A 23,863-nucleotide genomic window follows, 5' to 3' on the forward strand; every position below is an offset into this window, starting at 1 on the left:
GCTTGCCCAGCCTCCTCCATTTCCACCTGAACAGTCCCTGGCACCGTGGAGTCTGGGGCCATGGTGATTTCCCATTTATTTATTTATTTATTTATTTATTTATTTATTTATTTATTTCCCCCTTCCCTTTCTACCTCTTGCTCCAACCCCCCCAGCCCTCCAACCCCCCTCCCCACCCTCCACCCCCACTCGCTCTAGCTCATAGTTTTTTATTTGCATCTCTTCATGCAACAGTTGTGAGCCATCATGTAGTTGGTGGGATTTGAACTCAGGACCTCCGGAAGAGCAGTCGGTGCTCTTAACCGCTGTGCCATCTCTCCAGCCCCTTATGGTGATTTTTCCCAGAACTCCAGTTCCTTCTGGCATTACCATCCTGACCCACTGACCCCTCTTTCCCACACTCTGCTCCCGGAACTGCTCATGCCCAGAATGCGGTGGTGTCTTACGCTCCTGCCCTGATACATGCTCTTCTGGAGTGCGCACCAGCTGGCCTGCCTCCGGCCGAGCAGACTCAATCCGGGGCACATCCAGCACACTGTGTTCTCTCCTGGGCAATCCCTACCTCTCTGCATCACTGACTGAGCTATAGTCAATTACCCACCAGCCTGCACTCTAGAGAGCAGGGGTAAGTTCTTATTTTTCCTGGACACCCAGTACGGGGCACTGTAGTTGGATAAAAGTCACGTGAGTGGGAACTTGAAGCGAACTGAGGCCACGCTTGAGAGTCCCCAGGGCAGATGGGCCAGCATGTCCTGTGTGATAATAAGGAAGTGCCTTAGGGACTCATGCTTCCTAGGAACTCTGTAATTTTTCCTGACAATAGTGGGTAGTTCCTCCTCCCCTCCCCCACAACTCTGAGTCATTTCCAGGTTGAGAACCAGGTGGCTTGGGGGCGCGGGGAGTAAGGGTTGGTCTTGCTAAGAGGACCTTGATTATGGAAGGAAGTCCCACCACTAAACCATTAGTGTTTAGCCTTGTTCCTACCCCTCCTCCCGCCAGACTGGGTTTCCCTGTGTAGCCCTGAGTGTCCTGGAACTCCCTTTGTAGACCCTTCTCTCTCCGAACTCTTTAAGCTGTTTGCCATTAACCGTTTTGAACAGTTCGAGGCTTAATGAGGAGTGTGTGGAAGGGGTGGAGGGCCCGCCAGAAAATACAGTTGTGCGTAATGGGAGACCTGTGGGACACTTCCAACATCCCGTGCACCCCAGTCTGTAAATAGTTACTGTGCTTTATGCTGGCAATAGACTTCTGTGCAGCACTTCATGTGTGGGAGGTGGGCGGGATTTACTTATAGAGAGGAGTAAAAATTCTGTTCTATAGACAAAGATAATTCTCAAGATCTGTTGGGTGTATTATTTTGTTTGCTTGATTTTGCAAAATCAAAGACCAGTGAACAAGACTGGGAATGTTCCTCAGACTTCATCTGGCGCGCATGGGGCCCTGGGTTTGATCCCCAACACTGCCTAAACCATACATGGCGGTACATGCCTAGGACTTGGGAGGTAGAGACAGGAAAGTCATAAAGCTCAAAACCCATGCTAATCCTTGGCTACACAGTGGGTTCCTGGCCAGTCTGCTCTATAGAACTATCCCAGGACAACCAGAGCTACACAGAGAAATCCTGACTCAAACAAACAATAAATAAAATAAAATTACCGCACAGGCCTGGCCAGTGGGCACACTCCCACTGCAGTACTTGGAGTGATGAATCTGGGAGGTGGGGCTTTCCAGGGCTGCCAAGGTTACAGAGGGAGTGCTCAGTAAAGCTTGGGAACTTTGTACTAACAGAACATAAAAGGGGCTGGGGGAAGGGTGTGCCAGCTCACGCTGTAGTTCCAGAACTTTGGAAACCAAGGGAGGATTGTGAAGAGTTTAAGGCTAGCCTCAGCTACATAGCAAGATTGTTTTAAAATAAACAAATATATATAAAAAAAAAAACCACAACAAACCTTGAAGTACTCCAAGACTCTGGCTGAAAATCGCATACATTCAGCCCCTCACCCAGTCTTGCGGGGTAACTCTGGCTCAGGATCTCACGTGATGATAGACCCATTTGGTCAAGGTCAAAGTTACTCCACAAAGACTGACTAAGCCTGGGCAACTGCTTTCAAGCTGACTCTTGTGGCTGCACTGAAGTTCTTCATCCCGTGAGACACCCTCTTCTTCTGAGCTGCTCTCGTGGGACATGACAGCTGGGTTGAGCCAGGGCAGAGGTCCTGGAGGAGAGAGCTTGCCTAGATGAAGCTGCACACATCTGTAACTAACAGAGAGCATCCTGGCTCCACTGGGGTAAACTGTCCTGTGATAGCCCTGGTGCAGTGTGGGAGATGTGACGAGCATCTTGTTCAGGGATGTCTAGGGCAGAGCGGCAGCCATGATACAGACACTGGTTATAGTCTCTCTTTGGGTGGGAAGTTGGCCTGGGCCTGGCTCATTTTGGAAATTTTCTTTCCTCTATTTTAAACTTTTAACGCATATTTATTTAGTGTGTGTGCCTTAGCTTTGTGTGCACTCTGTGATGTCCTTTTAGAGGTCAGAGAACAATTTGCGGGAGTTTATTCTTTCCTACCCTGTGAGTCCTGGGATCCACAAACTCGGGTGCCTTTGCTTGCTAAGCTGTCTCAACAGCCCTATTTTTATTTTTATTTTTATTTTTATTTTTTTTCATGTGTATGTGTATTAGATGACCGTGAGCTGCCTTGTGGGTGCATAGAACCCTAGTTCTGCAAGGACAAATGCTCTTAATCACCAAGCCATCTCTCTTGCCCTGCACGCCCGTCTCTCCTTGAAGCAGGGATTCCATGTGATCCTGCCTGGCTTGGGATTTGCACTGTTGACCAGACAGGCCTTGAACTCTTGGCAGTTCTTTTTTTCTCTGCTTCCTGAGCTCTAGAATCAGAGGCCTGAGCCACGGCACCTGGCTCCTTGAGTTTTCTGCAGTGTTTCCTCTGCTGACTGAGTGGCGACAGGACGCTCCTTCCGGTGATCCAGGTGTGTGTTACACAAGTGGATGTGTATCAGAGAACTCACCCGTGCCGACACCATCCTCCTTACAAAAGCCACACATGGGCTGGAGAGATGGCTCAGTGGTTAAGAACACTGACTGCTCTTCTGGAGGCCCCGAGCTCAGAGCCCAGCAACCACATGATGGTTCACAACCTTTCCTAATGATATCTGATGCTCTCTTCTGGAATGTCTGAAGACACTTACAGTGTACTAACATATAATAAGTAAATAATTTTTTTTAAAGCCACACATGCCAAGCATACCTCTTAACCCCAGCACTCAAGAGGCAGAAACTCAGGTGGATTTCAGTGAATTCGAGGCCAACCTGATCTACCTACTGAGTTCCAAGCCAGCCAGGGCTACCTAGTGAGTCCCTGTCTCAAAACAACAACAACAACAACAACAACAACAACAAAAAGCTACACTTGGTGTTTAATTGAGGATTTTTTAAAATTTATTACTTTATTATTATTATTTAATTAACCTTGAGGACAGTTAGAGTTTGAGAGAAACAACAGAGCAGCCAAGTTATAAAACTTCAGGGAGGGGCTGGAGAGATGGCTCAGTGGTTAAAGGCACCGACTGTTCTTCCAAAGGTCATGAGTTCAAATCATACCAAGCACATGGTGGCTCACAGCCATCTCTGACAAGATCTGATGCCCTCTTCTGGGGTGTCTGAAGACAGCTACAGTGTACTTACATATAATAAGGAAATTTAAAAAAAAATATTGTATTAAAAAAAAAAACTTCAGGGAAACAAAGGAGAGAGAAAGCCATGCTTTTGCAATGGAGGGTAGTGGGGCAGCATCTTGGCAGAGTGTGTGAGGGTGGGTCTCAGAGACTGAATGCTCAGGGTATCCCCCATCCCCCACCTCCTGCCCCCAGACTTTGATCTCTATCAGGGGGAAGAGGAAATAGAAAAGAAGAGAAATTACAAGGGCCATTGGGTAGGATGTTTCAAATAACAGTTCACAGTGGCCTGGAGGCAGGAGACTTCCTTTCAAAGAAAGAAAAGTTCCTTCTAGCTTGTCCTTATTTAGGTGGACAGGAACTCCCTTTCGGGAGCATTCCTGAAATTCCAGCTGATTAACTAGCTTCGTTGGATTGACTCTCTCTCTCTCTTTTTTTTTTTTTTAAGATTTATTTATTTATTATATGTGAGTACACTGTCCCTGTCTTCAGACACCCCAGAAGAGGGTGTCATATCTCATCACAGATGGTTGTGAGCCACCATATGGTTACTGGGATTTGAACTCAGGGTCTCTGGAAGAACAGTCAGTACTCTTAACTGCTGAGTCAGCCCCTAGATTGCCTCTTAAAAGGCGGGGAGGGAAGGAGGGGGTGGAAGATAGGAATGGCCCAAGAGTTAAGAGTTCTTACTGCTTTAGCAGAGGAAGGGTATCTAGCATCCATGTTGGGCAGCTCACAACTGCCCATAACTCCAGCTCCAGGGAACCGGACACTGTATTAATGTACATAAACCCATATGCAGAATACACTCATGCATGTGATAAAAAAACAAACAACAGAAGGAGCAATAGTATGAACAGTTGTATGTAATGTTTTGTTCGAACTTAATTTTTTTTGCACCTATTATGAAGTTGGGGGGCGGGGCATCACTGACCCACTCAGCGCTGGAGATAGTTCCTGGCCTGGAGAGGCCTTTAGTGTTTCCTGTCATCATTGTCCTGCAGTGTGAAGGGAGAAGGGATTATCCATCAGGTCCAGGTTCTTTATTACCACGGGTGCCTTGCCTCAGTCACCGTCTGAGATACAAATATGGAGGTAGGGGAGTGGGGCTGGGTGAGTTGTGGCTCAGTGGCTGAGCTGAGTGCTTGCCTGGAATCCGAAGGGCACTAGCTTCGATTTCCTAGCACCAAGAAAAAAAAATTCCCAAGAAATGCACATGTGTTAGTATTCCCATTTCAAAAAATAGAAGCAGAAAGACTACAGGAGTTAAAAAACAAACAACACAACAACTTCCAAATAGCCAGGTTTAGTGGTGCACACCTTTTAATCCCAGAGCTCAGGAGACAAAGGCAGGCAGATCTGTGAGTTAGAAGCCAGTTTGGTCTACAGAGTGAGTTCTAGGGTAGCCAGATATACACAGTGAAACCCTGTCTCAAAAAACCAAGTAGTAGTAGTAGTAGTAGTAGTAGTAGTAGTAACAACAAAAACAACTCTCAACCCTACTTAGCTAAAGGTGGCTTGTTCAGGATGCTGTCTATACAGTTGCCCTAACCAGGGTGGAGACCACAGAGTAAGAACAGATCTGTGAGCCTAAAGAACTCATAGGTTTATTTATTTCTGGCAGTCCTGGGAATTGAACCAAGGACCTTATGCATGCTAGGCACATGGTCTACTGCTGATCTACACCCCCAGTTTGGACATTGCGATGTTACAAGTTGTTCTGCATGAACTAAATTTCTAGAAACAGAGAAGAGATGAAGCTTTAAAACTCCCATTTATTCTGTGACAGACAGACAGATTCCAGCTCCCATTTCCCTGCTGTTCTCCCCGGTGCTAAGAACGATGCTGTGTCCCCAGTGGATGTGACGCCTGCCTAGCACGCTCCACTCAGAGTCGTAGGTTCACTCCTCAACATCTCCTAAGCCAAAAGTGATGACCCCTACCTGGGAGCCAGCTCTTGGGAGGTGACAGCAGGAGGATAAAAAAACCTCCGGTCGACCTCCACAGTATGTAATCATCACATCACAGGGGGATGTGAGCCTGGGCTGAGTAGGACCCACCGCTAACAACTGTGGTTGAAATAACTAACTGCTCTGCCCACAGCAGAGGTGGCCTGTGGCCGTTCATTTCCTGGTAAAAGGTCAACTCTTGAGAATGTCTCACTTTACAGTGAATAGTATAGAATCATTTCCTCTTTTCCCTGTTTATATTCATGTAACCTTTTGGAGGACATAAACCCCAAAACCTTCTCAAAGACGCAAGCAGGGTCTGGACAGCCGTCTCTGCTTTGAGAAGTTGATACATGTGGGAACCACCCGTTAGTTATTCTATTTTTTGTTTGTTTGCTTGTTTAAAACAGGGTCTCATTATATAGCTCTGTCTGGCCTACAACTTCTCCCACTGAGCCCTAGCCCCTGCTTTATGTGTTATTTGGTTTTGTTTTGTTTTTGTTTTTTGAGACAGGGTCTCAATATGTAGACCAGGTTAGCCTCAGACTTGCTGCATAGCCCACCGCTGACCTTGAGCGCCTGGTCTTCCTCCCTCTACATGACAAGAAGTTCGTTGAAATTAGAGAACTTTTGGATCTAAAAGAGAAACTCACAAGATCCGTTGGTGGCTTATGAGGAAAGAGAAACTCACAAGACCCGTTGGTGGCTTATGAGGATTCGGAGTCTAGGAATGAGTCGGCTGCACTCCCCGGCCTGGCTTGCTTAGCGCTGGGAAACCAGTTCTCAGTCTTTTCCTTTTTTCCTTTTTTCCTTTTCCTGGTGCTGCAGCTGAACCCAGGGCTCCCACATGGCAAGCAAATAGAACCATGCCCTCTGCCCCTCTATAAGACAGTTTTGTGAGTGTTGGGTTTTGTTTGTCCTGGGGGTGGGGGGGTCTGTTCATTTGTTTTAGACAGGGTCTTACTATGTAGACCCTGGAGGGCATGGAACATGCTGTGTAGACCAGACTGGTCAACTGAGCGCAGGCATTAAGGATGTGTACCACCATGTCAAGTGTGTGTGTGTGTGTGTGTGTGTGTAGACAGGGTGTTAGTTTCTTCTTTACATTTTTTAAAAATTCATTTGGAGGAGGACAGCCATTCCACACATATGTAGGTCAGAGGACAACGTGATGGTGTAGGCCAGTGTGATGGCGTAGGCCAGGGTGATGGCGTAGAACCTCCCACCACGTGGGTTCTTGGAATTGAACTCAGATCACCAGGCTTGGCAGCAGACGCCTTTACCTGATGAGCCATCTCACTGGCTTTTTCTTTTTAAAGGTCGTGTTGGGGATGGCACCCTTAGCTTCATCCTCCATGCTGAGAAGCATTCTATTAACTCTGCCCCCAGCCAGGCAGGAGTTTACTTCGTAGCTCAAGCCCTTGGGTTCACAATGACAATCTTGCGTCAGTCTCCTGAGTGCTACATTCATGGGCATGAGCTGCCATGTGTAGCTCCATCCTTGTTAGTCTGTTTAGGCTCACGTAGCAAACACCACAGACTGGTAAGTAAAGAGAAACGTATTGTTTCTCAGAAGGCTAGAACGCCAAGATCAAAGTGCTTGACAAACCTGGCTCCTGGCCCTGGATGAAGGAGCCCAGACTGGTCTCATCAAATTTATAGCAATCCCCTCTCCTCAGCCATGTCTTCACATGGGATCTGTGTTCACAAGACACACCTAGCGGATTTAGAGTACACGGTACAGGCCTCATTTTTAATTTAATTTAATGGTCTCAGTAGAGGCCTGAGGTCCACCTAGTCACATTCGACAAGACCGGAGGCTACAACTTAACGTGTGGATCTAGTTAGGGGACAAAATTTAGCCCAGATGCTTTCCCTCAGTCAATCTGGCACAGTTGGTGAGGGTGTGTCATGGTGGTATAATCACCATTCCTGGTGTCCTTCCTGGTTTGTCAATGAGGCGATTTCAACTATCATGTAACATACATGGTGATCATGACCTATGAATGTTTTCCTCTCACTGGGTAGGAACTGAACTTTTAGAGAGCCTTGTCTAAGCCATAGGGCTCTCTGTTTAGCTGGCACAACTTCTCTACCTATCTTAGAGTTTATCACTGCAGTGAGACACCATGACCACAGCAACTTGTATGACAGAAAACATTTCATTGACTGGCTTACGACTCAGAAGTTTGGTCAGTCATTAGCATGGCTGCAGACAGGTGGACATGGTGCTGGACAGGTAGCTGAGAGTTCTACATCTGGAGCCCCAGGAGGCAGAGAGAGAGCCACTGAGTCTGGTTTGGTCATATGAAACCCAAAAGCCCACCCTTAGTGACACACTTCCTCTAACAAGGCCACACCCACTGTGGGGCCTTGAAAGCCATGCGAACTGCCAAGCTCTTCCAGAACAAGGTTGAGATCAAAATTCATCCAAACCCCGAAACTTTCATCCTGAGACCATCAGGAGTAGGACTGCTTCCTCCTGCTCTGGGCCTGCATGTCCAGACAGCGGACATAGCCTTGTGACCCCACAACCTACTCCAGCGAGGCCTCACCTCTTCACGGTGCCACTTCCCAATGGCCTCTGGGAGCCATTTTCATTCAAATCACTATGTACCTGGGACCTAGTACCTGTGACATCTTCCACCATCTCCAGTCTTCGAATCTTTCATAGCCACATGCATTTTTGGGTTTTCCCCGGTTACCTGCTAGGCGTGAAGGTGTCACCCTGTGTGCCGTGTGTAGCATGCTATCTCTTCATAAACAGGCCAGAGGAGCTCCCGTTTACGGTTTCTTATGTGTGTATGTATGCTTTGTGCTTACAGGGAACCCCCTGCCTCAGTTTCCTACTGTGGGATTACAGGTGTGAGTCCGTCCGTATGTTTAGCTTTAAATTATGTAAAAATAAAATTGTCTCTAGATTTATTTTTAGGTTTGTTCATTTTATGTGTAAGGGTGTAAGCCTTCATCTGTGTCTCTGTAAACCTGGCCCAGTGACACAAGCTCCTATCCCATCACTTGGGACACCTAACCTAAGTAGGTGTTCTCAACCTGTGGGTCGAGAGAGATCCCTTTGGGGGCCGTATATCAGATATTACATTAAGATTCATAACAGTAGCAAAATCACAGTTATAAATAATAAGGAAAGTAACGTTATGGTGTGTGTGGGTCACCACAGCATGAAGAACCGTATTGGAGTCACAGCATTAGGAAGGATGAACCATGGACTTAGGAGGTAGAGGCAAGAAGACCAGAAGTTCCGTTATCCTCAGCTGTACAATGAGCTAGAGGAAGTGCAAGGCTACATCAAACTCTGCATAAAAAGATAAAATAAATTCCCCATCTGGCGACACCTCTGCTGTGGATTCTTATCCTCCCTGCCCTTGGGCACGGCCTCTTGGGGAGGCATAACATGGAGAGTTTGACTGCGATTAGATTATCCTACTCCACTGCCGCTGGGGCAGGTGCAGGGCTGTAGGGGATTTTCCTGCTCATTCAGGCACCCAGGAGGAATCAAGGAGAAGCTGAGAACTGAGTCAGGGGTCCTTGGGCTGGGGACAGTGTCTAGCCTGGGCTGGGGGTGGGGGTGGGAAGGGGAGCCCTGGCTTGTCCCAGTGGTGATTGTCCTTAGCTTGGCTAAGGCTGACTTGGTGGCAGTGGTGACTGGCAGCACGGAGAGGCCTTCTGTGGTAGAATCAAGCTGTGTTTTTATCGTCTAATGTCTTCTCCATGGCTCCCCACGATGGATCTGGATGGAAGAGACAGTCTGTGGTTCTAAACAGTTTATTGTTTGCTCCTGGCAAAACAAACAAACAAACAACAACAACAAAAAAAAAAACATACCATACCATACCCAGTTCTCAGGGTGGACCTGAGATTAAATATCTTTCACCGAGGGGAATGTCTGGGAAGGCTTATTGACTAAGCCCTCCAGGCCTCTAGGTACTTCATAAGCATGGAGAACTGTTTTGGGCCTATGTGACTATAAGGCACGTTTCTTTTCTGTGAGGAGTTGGCACGAGTTCCAGGCCAAGAGTCTGGCTGGGAGCAGGAAGTCTCATGTGTGTGCCCACCGAGTCTCCAGGTCTCAACCTGCTCTACCTTACCAGACTTCCTGACATGGTTTTACGTCCCACACTCTGAGGCCACTTAGATGACAAACTCCTGCTGGCCACAACCTAGGGAGTTTATTGTTTTCACCCGCATACATCTATTTCAGGTAATGACTGTTCTTCTAAAGCTTGTTTTCCCCTTCTGAAACCACAGCATATGTTCACTATCTCTGAGCTATACGTCCAGCCTCAAGATATGCTTTTGTTTGTGGTACTAGGGATTGAACACAGGCCCAGGCCATTTTACATGCTAGGCAAGCACCCAATCCCTGAAATGCATCCCCAGCCCTCCCTCAACACATCTACCTGTCTGTTTGGCTGGCTGTCTATTTTAGATTTTAGAACTTCACTGACTTGCCTGAGATACACTGTGTAACCTAGGTTGGCCTTGAATCTGCTAGAATCCTACAGCTCTCCTTCGCTCTCATTTAAGTTTTTAAGTGAGACCCAATCTCTATCTGGGACCTGCACTGGCCTTGAGCTCTTAGCATTCTCCCTGTCTTAGTCTTCCAAATGCTGGAACTTACAGATGTTAGCGCCACATCTGACCGATAGCGTGCCTTAATTTTGTATGATGTGATCTGTATTTTTCCACAGGGTTTTGAAAATAGTTACTAGAGAAAGCATTTTAAATATTAAGAAAATAGAGATACAAAATAAGGCAGAGGAAGCAGTCTAGTGTGATATGTGGTGTGCTGCAGTGTGTGGTGTGGTATGTGTGTGAGGGAGTATGTGTGTGAGGGGGGTATGTGTGGTGTGTGTATGTGTGTGTGTGTGTGTGTGGTGTGTATGTGTATGGTATGGTGTGTGAGGGGGTATGTGTGTGGTGTATGTGTGTGTGTGTGGTGTGGTGTGTGTGTGTGTTGTGTGAGGGGCTATGTGTGTGGTGTGATGTGTGTGGTGTGGTATGTGTGTGAGGGGGTATGTGTGGTACGTGTGTGTGTGGTGTGTGCATGGGTCTGTGTCTCTCTGAACGATCCTGTTTCTGAGGTAACAGCATCTGCCCTCCTTCTGCTTTCCTCAGCTTTCACCATCAACAGCATCCACATAGAGAGCCTGCCATCCTGGGAGGTGGCGAACGGGCACAGACTGACCCTGCGGTGCATTGTGGACATCAGCACCACCTCAGAAACCAGGCCTCAGCACCTGGTGCTGTTCTATAAGGACGATGTGCTGGTGTACAACGTCTCCTCCAGGGAGCCCACAGAGAGCTACGTCATCCCTCAGGCTCGGGTCTTCCACTCAGGGAAGTACAAATGCACCGTGATCCTGAACAACAAGGAAAAAACCACGGAGGAGCAGCAGGTGAAGGTGAATGGTGAGTCTGGGGGCTTGGACGACACAGCAGGCTGGTGACGGTGCTCATGTTGGTGATGCTCATGGTGACACCAGTCACGCTGTTTCCCTCTCCGTGAAGCCCCACCTTTCCTGCTCGCTGCCTGGCATCCTGACCTGAAACTCTAGACTTTAGAAACTCCCACTGTGTGAGGGCAGGACTTCCTCCTTTGGATGATGTCCCGGCCTTGGGAACACCCCTCCCCATCCTCCTTATGTCACAGACTACACTTTATTCTCCCAGCCCCCTCTCTGAACCGCAGTCTCCCCACAGCCCCAGCTGGCGTCAATCTCCTGCGCATGCACTGGCATTACACACCCTGCTACTGAGTTTCTTCTAGCACTTTCTCAATAGAGTTGATTTCTCCCAGGGTACCAGTCCTTACAGTGTTTATGCTCCTCTGTGAGAATGACAGACCACCACAGGCTGTGTCCCGTGAGCCGGGCCTTGGTGGTACACACCTTTAATCCCAGCACTCAGTGGGCAGAGGTGGATAGATCTCTGTGGGTTCAAGACGGCCTGGTCTATAGAGTGAGTTCTAGGATAACCAGGCTACACAGAGAAACCCTATCTGGAAAGACAGAACAAAACCCACTAGACTGTAGTCTCGATGCCTGAGCCGCAGTTTGGACAAGTCCAATAGCCATTCTACAGTTCAGGGGCCACAGAGGTACCTGGGAGGCTGTGAAGCCTGGTGAGAGGCATTCAATGCCCTGAACCCCCACAGTAGAAGGAGGGGACTGACTCCCATAGTGTCTCGTGACCTCCACACCTACACCATAGGAACCATACACAACACCAAACAAATAATAAGTAATATGTAACAAGAACATGAAACTCTTGAATCCTCATGAATGAAGTGAAGATAACAGGTAGTTTCCCTCCAATTGGTGTACAGCTGCATGAGGTACAGTCATTAGTGCATGGTGAACAACACAGACCATGGTGGGCCCATGAGGTAACCTACCAGGTAACCTTGTGATGCTATGCCATCTTAGCCTGGGCAAATTTACTCTCTTCTTGGGATGACGCCACCTCACAGAGCATTCGCCACCTCACAGAGCATTTCCCAGGCTGTGTTTTAGTTGTTTGAAACATGTTTCCTCCCCCAACCCCAACCCCAACCCCACACATCTGTCTGCTCTTTTGAGCTATAAAATCTCAAAGAGATTAATTCTAGCCTATTCCAGACAGGCAGAAGTTGTTGAAAAACACATGCCTTTAATCCCAGTACTCTGGAGGCAAAAGCAAGTGGATCTTTGTGAGTCCGAGGCCAGCCTGATCTACAAAGCAAGCTCCAGGACAGCCAGGGCTACACAGAGAAACCCTGTCTCAAAACAAAGACAACAACTGGCCTATTTTTCATATCCTGGGTAAAGTCCCAGGCTTGAGGTAGGCAGTCAATAAATTACAACAGAGGCCAGGGATAGCTCAGTCTGTAAAAAATGAAAGACATGAACGGGCAGATCCCCAGTACTCGTGGGTCTGGGATGTGCCTATAATGCTACAGTTGGGGGTGCGGGCAGACAGGAGGATGCCTGGTGTTTGCTGGCCTTTCAGCCTAGTTGAATTAGTGAGATACAAGTTCAGTGAGATCCAGCTCAAACGGTAAGGCGGAGAACAGCTGAGGAAGATGCCCAGTATTGGCCTGTAGCCCCCACATGGAGGTCCACGTGCGAGTGCTTGAACTCACACACTAATAGAGACAATGGAAGCATCAGCTGAAGTAACTTTTTTGTTTGTTTGTTTGTTTTTGGATTTGGTTTTTTTTTTGAGACAGAGTTTCTCTGTGTAGCCCTGGCTGTCCTGGAACTCACTCTGTAGACCAGGCTGACTGACCTCCAACTCAGAAATCCACCTGCCTCTGCCTCCCAGAGTGCTGGGATTACAGGCGTGCGCCACTACTGCCCGGCTCTGAAGTAACATTATTAAATACTGACTTTTTTTTTTTGAGACAGGGTCTTACTATGTAGCTCACTATGTTGTTGTCCTGGAATTCACTGTGTGTGTGTGTGTGTGTGTGTGTGTGTGTGTGTGTGTGTGTGTGTGTGTGTGTGTACTAGGCTGGCCTTGAACTCAGAGAGATCTACCTGTTTCTGCTTCCTAAGAACGAGGATGAAAGGCGTGCATCGCCACACCTGGGTTTTTCCTTTTTTTTTTTTGTTTTGTTTTGTTTTGTTTTGTTTTTGTTTTTGTTTTTATTTTGAGACTGGATTTCTCTGTGTGGTCCTGGAACTCACTCTGTCCTGGAACTCACTATGTAGACCAGACTGGCCTCAAACTCAGAAATCCACCTGCCTTAGCCTCCCAAGTGCTGGGATCACAGGCGTGCACCACCACACCCGGCCTAGGTTTTTCCTTTTTAAACTGCACCAGTTGGGAATCTAGTTGTACCACCTTCCGAAGGTAAACCTCTGAGAACACCATGGTATTATATCTTTAAACTGTACACTACAGTGCCAGGTACACAGATGCCATCAGTGATCACCTGATCACTGATCACGGCTCAGCCGCGGGGACAGAAGAGGGCTGTGGGCCGTTATGAGGAACTGATCCTAACTGTACTTCTCATTCTCTAAAGGCGTAACTGAGCCCAAGATAACACTGGACAAAAAGGAGGTGACAGAAGGCGGGGTCGTGACAGTCAATTGTTCCGTGCAGGAAGAGAAGCCGCCGATCATTTTTAAAATTGAGAAAGTAGAACTGGAGACGAAGTTAGTCAAGAAGAGGAGAGAGAAGACCTCCAACGAGAACTTTGTGCTCATGGACTTCCCCATTGAGGAGCAAGACCACGTGCTGGTGTTTCGTTGCCAGGCTGGGGTCCTGTCTGGAAGCAAAGTGGCGGACTCGGAATTCGTCAGGAGCGAATATGTCACCGTGCATGGTCAGCACCCTGACCTCTTTACCAGCCTTTGTGGTGACAGGTCGCATGTGTCAAAAAGGAGCCCAGAATCAGAGAAACTGTGCCTCCTTTTGGGGCACCTGCTCTCATAATTATAAGCTTGTTAGCACAGATGGTAATCCCAGTCCTAGTGACCCCTGGGGGTTCAGAGGTTCAAGACTAGCCCCCAGCTATGAGACTCTTTCTCCCATGAGCCAAATAAATAACATTAACTAAAAAGAATAAGTAGGGTGCAGGAACAGCAGCTGGGTGTTACGGTGCAGGCCTGCGATTCCCACCTACTCAGGATGCTGAGGCAGGAGGATTGAGAGTTCAAGGGCAGTCTGGGCCATTGAGTGAGACCCTCTCTCAAAGTAGAAATGAAAGAGAGGACTAGAGATACAAACATGGGGTGGGAAGTTTGACCGGCATTTGGGAAAATCTAAATCCACTGGGGGAGGGGCTGCAAAGGAAGAGGAACCAAAAGAGCGGAAAAAGAGCTAGGGAGACAGCTCCAGAGCTAGGGAGACAGCTCCAGAGCTAGGGAGATGACAGTTCCAAAGCTAGGGAGACGACAGCTCCAGAGCTAGGGAGACGACAGCTCCAGAGCTAGGGAGACGACAGCTCCAGAGCTAGGGAGACAGCTCCAGAGCTAGGGAGACAGCTCCAGAGCTAGGGAGGCGACAGCTCCAGAGCTAGGGAGACAGACAGCTCCAGAGCTAGGGAGATGACAGCTCCAGAGCTAGGGAGACGACAGCTCCAGAGCTAGGGAGACGACAGCTCCAGAGCTAGGGAGACGACAGCTCCAGAGCTAGGGAGACAGCTCCAGAGCTAGGGAGACAGCTCCAGAGCTAGGGAGGCGACAGCTCCAGAGCTAGGGAGACAGACAGCTCCAGAGCTAGGGAGATGACAGTTCCAAAGCTAGGGAGACGACAGCTCCAGAGCTAGGGAGACGACAGCTCCAGAGCTAGGGAGACGACAGCTCCAGAGCTAGGGAGACGACAGCTCCAGAGCTAGGGAGACAGCTCCAGAGCTAGGGAGACAGCTCCAGAGCTAGGGAGACGACAGCTCCAGAGCTAGGGAGACAGACAGCTCCAGAGCTAGGGAGATGACAGTTCCAAAGCTAGGGAGACGACAGCTCCAGAGCTAGGGAGACAACAGCTCCAGAGCTAGGGAGACGACAGCTCCAGAGCTAGGGAGGCGACAGCTCCAGAGCTAGGGAGGCGACAGCTCCAGAGCTAGGGAGGCGACAGCTCCAGAGCTAGGGAGACAGACAGCTCCAGAGCTAGGGAGGCGACAGCTCCAGAGCTAGGGAGGCGACAGCTCCAGAGCTAGGGAGACAGACAGCTCCAGAGCTAGGGAGGCGACAGCTCCAGAGCTAGGGAGGCGACAGCTCCAGAGCTAGGGAGACAGACAGCTCCAGAGCTAGGGAGGCGACAGCTCCAGAGCTAGGGAGGCGACAGCTCCAGAGCTAGGGAGGCGACAGCTCCAGAGCTAGGGAGGCGACAGCTCCAGAGCTAGGGAGACAGACAGCTCCCAAAGCAAAGTGAGTGCAAAGCTGAGTATGGTGGTGCACGTTTGTGATCCCAGCCCTAGAGAGCCAGAGCCAGACAGATTCGTGACACTCACGGGCTAGACAGTCTCAGCCTAGATATTGAGCCCCAAGCCAATAAGAGAGTCTGTCTCATAAAAAACCAGGGCAAATGGGGCTAGAGAGATGGCTCAGTGGTTAGCATAGATGCTGTTCTTCCTGCCTTTACACACACATTACACCAGAGCACCACGCCCTCATACACACGCAGGGTTCCTCCCACCCAGATAACAGAGTAGAAAGTGCCCAGTTTTGAACTTGAGTCCAACCGGCTTGTCATCTTTCTTGTAGAGTCCTTCTCTACTCCCAAGTTTCAAATCGAGCCTCCTGGGATGATCATAGAAGGAGACCAGCTCCACATTAGGTGCATAGTGCAAGTGACACACTTGGTCCGGGAATTTCCAGAAATTATAATCCAAAAAGACAAGGCGATTATAGCCACCTCCAAGCGAGGCAGCGAAGCCGTCTACTCAGTCATGGCCATGGTAGAGTACAGTGGACACTATACCTGCAAAGTGGAATCAAACCGCATCTCCAAGGCCAGTAGCATCATGGTCAACATCACAGGTAGGAATGCTGAGGGGCTGGTGGGTGCTCAAGAGGCCGTTGTGGCTAGGCATCGATCCACATGTCTGTAATGCCAGCATTTGGGGCACTGAGGTAGGAGGATTGTGAGTTCAAGGCCAGCCTGGGCTGTCTAGTGAGACCCTGGCCGATGAGCGTGATGTCTTTTCTGTTCCAGGTTGTCTTGGGTGTATTCACGCTGGGTGCCGGGGTTTGTGGGAAAGAGTCAGTGGGCTGCAGTGAATGTTTGGGTGTGGCTCTGACTCGTCCTGTGCCTCACTCCTTCTGTGCCCTTGGCTGAATTCTTGAACCTGCCCCAACTGTGTGAAATACAACGGGCATGGGATGGTACTCACTATATTGGACTGTCCCAATGTTTGTTTAAATGAGATAGCTGTGGTCTGCATTAAGTGATGATTGGCTAATATCTCTGCAGGTGTCGGTATAGCTTTCTTCTGTGCTAACTCTTCTTCATGACCTTTTTGCATTTTTTAGATTTTGTTTTCTGTGTGTGGATGCTTTGCCTGCATGTAGGTCTGTGTGCCACTTGTAGGCTTGGTGTCTGTGAGGGCCAGAATAGGGTACAGGCCACCCTAGAACAGGAGTTATAGTTGGAAGTCACCGTATTGGGGCTGGGAATGAAACCTGGGTTCTCTGCAAGGTGGCCAGTGCTCTTAGGTGCTGAGCCCAAACTCCAACCCAAATCTGTTTCTAAAAGGTGTTGAGGTCCTGGAATCAGGCCCCACAAACCACACAGACACTAATCTTAGTCAGACAGGGCTGTATTGTACCCTAAGGCTAACCAATCAGGGCCATAGTTCAGAATTTGGGGACTGAGGCTGTGACCCCGAACATTTTTTTCTATATCAGTTTATAAAGACTAAGACCACAAAAACCCCACCATGAGCACATATGCAGGTGCTGGAAGTGCTGCCCAGTGGTTGGCCCTGACTCAAGCCATTTTAGATATAACGGTTCATATTGACCTTTAATTTGATGGGTCCTAAGTGACACATATGGTTGTGGAATTTTTTTTAAGGTCAACCAACCTCATAACATATAGAACATAACAGGGTATGTGGTCAGCATGACCCTGTTCTGAATAATTTCCTGCATCAGTGACTGGCAGGTGTATTACCTCAACAGTATGAAATACCCAGCAGGAACAAAATGTCTGCAGCTATGCAGGTATTCTCAATCTCAATCTCTCTCTCTCTCTCTCTCTCTCTCTCTCTCTCTCTCTCTCTCTTTCTCTCTCAGTTTTTCAAGACAGGGTTTCTCTGTCTTGAAAAACCTGTCCTGGCTATCCTGGAATTCCCATCGTAGACCAAACTGGCCTCAAGCTCACAGAAATCTACCTGCCTCTGTCTCCTGTCTGCTAGGATGATTAAAGGCATGTGCCACAATAGCCAGCCTGTAAAAGAATTTAACAGGTATGGTGGCACATACCTGTTCCACATGTCTATAATGCCAACACTTGGGAGGCAGAGGCAGGTAGATCTCTGTGAGTTCCAGGCCAGCCTGGTCTACATAATGAATTCCAGGCCAGCTAGAGCTACATTAGTGAGACCCTGTCTCAAAAACCAAAACCAAAAAACAACCAAAAGGATTTTTTTTTTTTGAGACAGGGTTTCTCTGTGTGGTCCTGGCTGTCCTGGAACTCACTCTGTAGACCAGGCTGGCCTCGAACTCAGAAATCCGCCTGCCTCTGCCTCCCAAGTGCAGGGATTACAGGCGTGCACCACCATGCCCAGCTCCCAAAAGATTTTGAATAAAGAATTTATGTATGTCTATGTGCATTTATATGTACTGTGTGTGTGTGTGTGTGTGTGTGTGTGTGTGTGTGTGTGTGTGCACGCGCGCGAGGCTGAGAGCAGAGGATGTCAGAGCTCTTGGAACTGGAGTTTCAGGTAGTCACCACCTGAGCTGTCTGATGTAGGTACTGGGAACCTAATCCAGGCTCTCTGCAAGAGCACTAAGTGCTTTTAATTATTGAGCTATCTCTACCTCTTCCTCCATTTATTAAAAGACAAGATCTCACATAACTGAGGCTAGCCTTTCACTTTGTGGAATTGGCCTTGAACTCTTGATCCTGATACCTCCATGCAAAGGACTCCAGGCATGTTCTACTCCAGGCAGTGCCCAGTACTAGTTCTCCTAACCCCAGTTCCCAGCTTTATCTCTCTAAAGTACTTGCCACTTACAAGAACACTGTACTTTTCTTGTTGGCTGTGAATATTCAGCTGTTACAATGTAAGCTGCTGAGGGCTGAGACCTTAACTCTTCTGTTCAATGCTGTGTCTTTAACAGAGGGAGGATTGGGCTGAGCCTTGTGTTACAATGTTGCCAAGAGCCTAGTTGGCTCTTGTCTTCCATTGAATGTCTCCATTCATATAAATGTTCATCCGCTCATTCAGTGGTTTCCTCCAAACCCCCAAGTGTCAAGCTCTGAATGTGGTTACCAACTCACCAATTAGGGGATTAGCACACTATTTCCTGGTGTAGGGTGTGATGTCATGCACAATTTAGTGATTTATTTATTTATTTGCTTATTTATAATTTTTGAGACATTCTCATGATGTAGCCTTAGAACTCCCCTATGTAAACCAGGCTGGTCCCTATAAAGAACTCAGAGAGATCTGCCTTCTGAATGCTGGGATCAAAGGCATGCCCCATCGTGCCCAGCATGGATTATTGATAGTGACAAATCCTTGGAGTGCTCTTGATAAGGTATACATTCTCTTGTTAGAGAAAAAAAGCCATCATATATATACATATATATATATATATATATATATATATATATATATATATATACATTACACATATATACATATATATTACATTCTTCTGTATACTGGGATGCTTTCTAAGAACTGAAGGCTTCAGATACAAGCAGGCCTGTCAATGGTGGTTTCTTCTAGCCATAATGAACTTGCAAATATTGTCTAATATGCTCTAGGCAACCACCTAGGACAACTCCCTTCCAGGGACTGTTCCCTTAATGCCCAGGGTGAAGTTCAGTTTCCTCTCCGTGAACTCTGCTGCAAACGGTATTCCTGAATTGAGCATTAGATATAAGTTCCTTGAAGTCAGACTGTCTCATATACAGTTATCTCAGTTATCTCCCTGTTGCCCAGCGAAGGGTCTTCCCCACAGTAAACACTTGTGGAAGCCAGGTATAGTGGTGCACACCTGTAGTCCCAAGACCTGGGAGGTGGAGACGGGAGGATCAGAAGTTCAAGGCCATCCCTGGCTACATAGTTAGTTCAAGGCCAACCTAGGCTGCTTGAGACACAGTCTCGATAAACGAATGGATGGCTGAGTGACTCCTCATAGGGAATGCAGGACGAGCCTGCAGAGAGGTCTCAGGTTCAGAGGGAGTCCTGGCTCTTGGGCCGTGCCATCAGGTATATAAGAAGCAGGGAAGACTCTTTGCAGGCTCCTAAGGGTTAATTCTGCCGAGAGTACCTGGGCTACAAGTGCCTCCCGCAGAGGACTGAGGTGGTACCCAGACACATCTCCCTCCCTTCCCTCTTGATGTCCCTCAGAGCTGTTTCCGAAGCCGAGGCTAGAATTCTCCTCCAGCCGTCTGGACCAAGGGGAAATGTTGGACCTGTCCTGCTCTGTCTCGGGCGTGCCCGTAGCCAACTTCACCATCCAGAAGGAAGAGACGGTCTTGTCACAGTATCAGAATTTCAGCAAGATCGCCGAGGAGACGGACAGCGGGCTGTACAGCTGTACCGCAGGCATCGGCAAAGTGGTCAAGAGAAGTGGCTTGGTACCGATCCGGGTGTGCGGTGAGGACGCTCTCAGCTGCTCAGATGTACAAAGGTTGAGTAGGAACAAGGAGTGTGAGGGGCAGCTATCCCCAGTGCAGTCGCAAAGGCCTATGGGATTCAGACAGGTGGAGAACTCCAGGGAGGCCCAGGAAAACGGCGCACTGCGTAATTGTGCTTGCTGCCCACTCAGACAACCTGATCCAGTCGCTGTGGTCCATGTGGTGGAGGCAGAGGAGCAACAACTACAAGCTGACCTTTGACCTCCTCTGACCTTTGACCTCCGTGTTTAGTCTGTCTATGTGTGGTACCAGGTGGGCAGGTACCACCATCCTGGATCTCCCACCTCTTCCTTTCCCCACACTCTCCCAGACATCCTCCTACTTCCCTCCTCCTCTTGAGACAGGACAGGGTTACCCTCTGTAGCTCAAGCTAGCCTCAAACTTGCCATTTTCCCACCTGCCCTCCCAGGTGTGGAACTAAAGGTGTGCTCCACTATACCCAGATATTATATCATTATTTTGCTTCTAAAAATTAGATATTTTAAACTGGGCTGTAATGGTACATTCCTTTAATATCCGCACTCAGAGGCACAGATCTCTGTGCGTTCGAGGCCAGCCTGTTCTACAGAGCTAGTTCCAGGACGTTGAAGATTATACAAAGAAAATCCATCTAAAAAAACCAAAACCAATATCATTTGAGATGTAAACAATAGGAATGATTAATAAAACAAAACAAAATCAAAACCAAAACCAAAAAAAAAGTTAGATTTAAAAATATATATATTTTTGCTGTTTTGACACAGAGTCTCATTATGTAGCCCTGGCTGGCCTCAAACTCACAAAGTTCTTCCTGCTTCCACATTCTTTGGACTCAAGACTTTACACATGCTAGCCAAGTGCTCTACTACTGGTCCATATCCCCACCCATCTACAGCAGTTCTTTTTCTCCCTTGTTATCACTTGCACACACGTATAGACAAGCATTGCCTAGCCTGGCCCGGGCAGCCTTATAGAAGCTCCTTAAGATGGATAAGACAGGCAGGCGGGCAGACATTGGAAATCATGATCTCAACGGGGAAAGCCAGGCTCAGAGTTTTCAGAAAGAAGGCCCCGGACTGGTTCATTGCTTCTGTTTCATTTGGATTCCCCCTATTGTTCTAGAAATGCTCTCTAAGCCCAGGATTTTCCACGATGCCACATCTGAGATCATAAAAGGACAGGCCGTGGGCATCAGCTGCTGGTCCGCAAACGGCACTGCGCCCATCACTTACCACCTTATAAAAGCAAAGAACAACTTCCAGACTCTCGAGATGGACTCCAGTGGCCCTGCGACATTCACAGATAAGCCCGTCGGAGACGAGGAATACCAGTGCGTAGCAGATAATTGCCATTCCTACCCCGAGGTGCGCAGCGAGATCCTGAGGGTCAAGGTGATAGGTAAGCAGCTGTGTCCTGAGGAGCAAGGAGGTTCAAGGGGAGGGATTGTGGGGTCACAAGGATGCTCCCCATGTGTCCCAGTGAGCAGATGCCTATCAAAGACCAAGGCCCAGACTGTGAGCCTAGAAAATATGTGGGGGCTCTTGATGTGGCTGTTGTAACGCCTTTTTACCTTTTTTTTTTTTTTTTTTGGTTTTTTTGGATTTGGTTTTGTCAAGACAGGGTTTCTCTGTATAGCCCTGGCTGTCCTGGAACTCACTCTGTGGACCAGGTGGACCAGGCTGACCTCGAACTCAGAAATCCACCTGCCTCTGCCTCCCAAGTGCCGGGATTACAGACGTGCGCCACCACCGCCCGGCTCCTTTTTACTTTTCAAGTGACAGTTGAACCCCCAAAAAGGGAAGGTGACTGGACTTAAGGTTAATACTGCTGGTATTGTAGGCTTCTTTGGTTTGGGGGCCTTTTCAGATGAGGAGAGAGCCACCCCCCCCCCAAGAACTGCAGGCTGGAACGAACGCTTTCCTGCTACTGGCCTTGGTGCAGCGTCTGAGTCTCACATGAAACCTGCGGCAGGCGTTGCTGCTGACCGGGGGCTCATGGGAGTTGCTGACATTAGCCTGGGGTTCGCACCGTGCGTGGTTTTAGGGTTGGATATCTTTTCCTAGAGCATCTGACTTGTGACCTTGGGTGGCTTTTGCAGTGCCACTGCCCCTGCTGCTCTGAATCCTGCTGCTATAAGACTCTCAATCTGCCTTCTCCTCTGTCCTTCGGCATCTTTTGACAACTCTGTGTCATCCACATGCAGTCTATAGGGGCTGGAGAGATGGCTCTGTGGTTAGGAGCATTGGCTACTGTTTCAGAGGTCCTGGGTTCAATTCCCAACATCCACATGGCAGTTCACAAGTGTTTCTGGGGATCTGATGTCCTCACACAGATGTACATGCAGGCCAAACGCTAATGCACATAAAAACGAATTATTAACATGTAACATAGCCGGGCGGTGGTGGCGCATGCCTTTAATCCCAGTACTTGGGAGGCAGAAGTAGGTGGATTTCTGAGTTCGAAGCCAGCCTGGTCTACAGAGTGAGTTCCAGGACAGCCAGGACGATATATACAGAGAAACCCTGTCTCGAAAAACCAAAACAAACAAACAAACAAAAAACAAAAAAACCCATGCAACATAATTGTATACTGTGTACCTGTGCTGGTGTGGGCAAAAGTTGGCTACAGGTGGCAGGTAAGTGGTAAACGAAGCCTGTAATCTCAGCACTTAGTAAGTAGAGGCTGACAGATCAGGAGTTCAAGGTTATCCTTAGCTACATAGTAAGATCAAGGCCATCCGAGGTTACATATGACCCAGATCTCGGTGGGCGAGGGAGACAGGAGGGGCATAATAAGAATCGGTCTGGAGAGATGAACCTGGCGGTTGTGCACTCGGGCTATTGTGGAAGAGTGAAGACTTCAGAACTCCAGATGTTCAAACGTAAATACATCTGGGCAGTGGTGGCATACACCTTTAACCCCAGCACTCGGGAGGCAGAGGCAGGTGGATCTCTGAGTTCCAGGTCAACTTGGTCTACAGAGTGAGTTCCAGGGTAGGCACAACACAGAGAAAACTTGTCTCAAAAAAAAAAAAAAAAAAAAAAAAACCACAGAAGAAGAGGAGGAGGAAGAGGAAGAAGTAGTAAATGCCCACAAGGAAGAAGAAGGCTGAGTTTAAATTAGGTCAGCGTTAGTGACCAGCATTTACTGAGCCCTCCACATGTGCCCAGCCCTGGGTGAAGCATTGTAGTAAATTGTCCCTAGTAGTATTTAAAATAGCACATGAGACTCATCATGGTTTACCATTGAGTTTGCAGTGAACTCACTAAGACTTCTAGCTAAGGCATAGTAGGTAAGGCGGGGATTTGAACCCAGGCAATGTGCTCCTGAGACCGATTCACCATTAACCTCTTATGCTTCCCAGTGGGAGAGACTGTCGGGTCTCACGGTGTGCTCAGGCTGTCTGCCCCTGTGTGGGACCAGTGCCATCCCAGGCCAAATGCTCTACTCCCTTCAAGATAATACCTCCCTTTGTGCTCAGAGAGGTGGCTCATGTCTGTCTGCTGGCCAGTCCACCGTCACTAGTAGGGAAGGTGGCTTGGAATAGTGACATAGGACCAGGATTTGAATGGTGAAGAATGTTGCTAAGGAAAGGGGCACAGTGGGGGTGCAGTGGACTTGCCTCACTGAGCTTTCAGGTGGGAAGGGAGCCGAGAGGTTCCGGGAAGCTGTCTGGACAGGAAACTGCTATTTAGGTCTCAGTGCTCAAAAAAGAAAGGCAGAGCGTGGAGGCAAAGTCTCTAAGTGGAGATGGAGGGGCTGGTGAGATGGCTCAGCAGGTAGAGAGGGGCCCGCTCTGCCTAATGATCTGAGTTTGGTCCCCTGAATCCTACTTGGTAGAAGGGCAGATTCCTGCAAATTGTTCTCAGAGTTCCGCGTATACACCCATGCACAGAATAAATAAATCAAAATTA

At 48.4% G+C, this 23,863-nt stretch overlaps 1 protein-coding gene across 10 annotated transcripts in view; it reads left to right on the plus strand.

The window, feature by feature from the left end:
* Positions 1-23,863, plus strand: part of Pecam1 (platelet and endothelial cell adhesion molecule 1) — a 97,143-nt gene that overhangs the window by 42,049 nt on the left and 31,231 nt on the right. For all 10 annotated transcript variants that reach the window (XM_052196386.1, XM_052196387.1, XM_052196388.1 and 7 more), the window contains exons 4-8: positions 10,782-11,075; positions 13,675-13,977; positions 15,857-16,132; positions 19,681-19,929; positions 21,072-21,347. In XM_052196386.1, the coding sequence (XP_052052346.1) occupies positions 10,782-11,075; positions 13,675-13,977; positions 15,857-16,132; positions 19,681-19,929; positions 21,072-21,347 (1,398 nt within the window). The remainder of the gene's footprint in view (positions 1-10,781; positions 11,076-13,674; positions 13,978-15,856; positions 16,133-19,680; positions 19,930-21,071; positions 21,348-23,863) is intronic.

Source organism: Apodemus sylvaticus, chromosome 10, assembly GCF_947179515.1.
Source record: "Apodemus sylvaticus chromosome 10, mApoSyl1.1, whole genome shotgun sequence".
NCBI lineage: Eukaryota > Metazoa > Chordata > Mammalia > Rodentia > Muridae > Apodemus > Apodemus sylvaticus.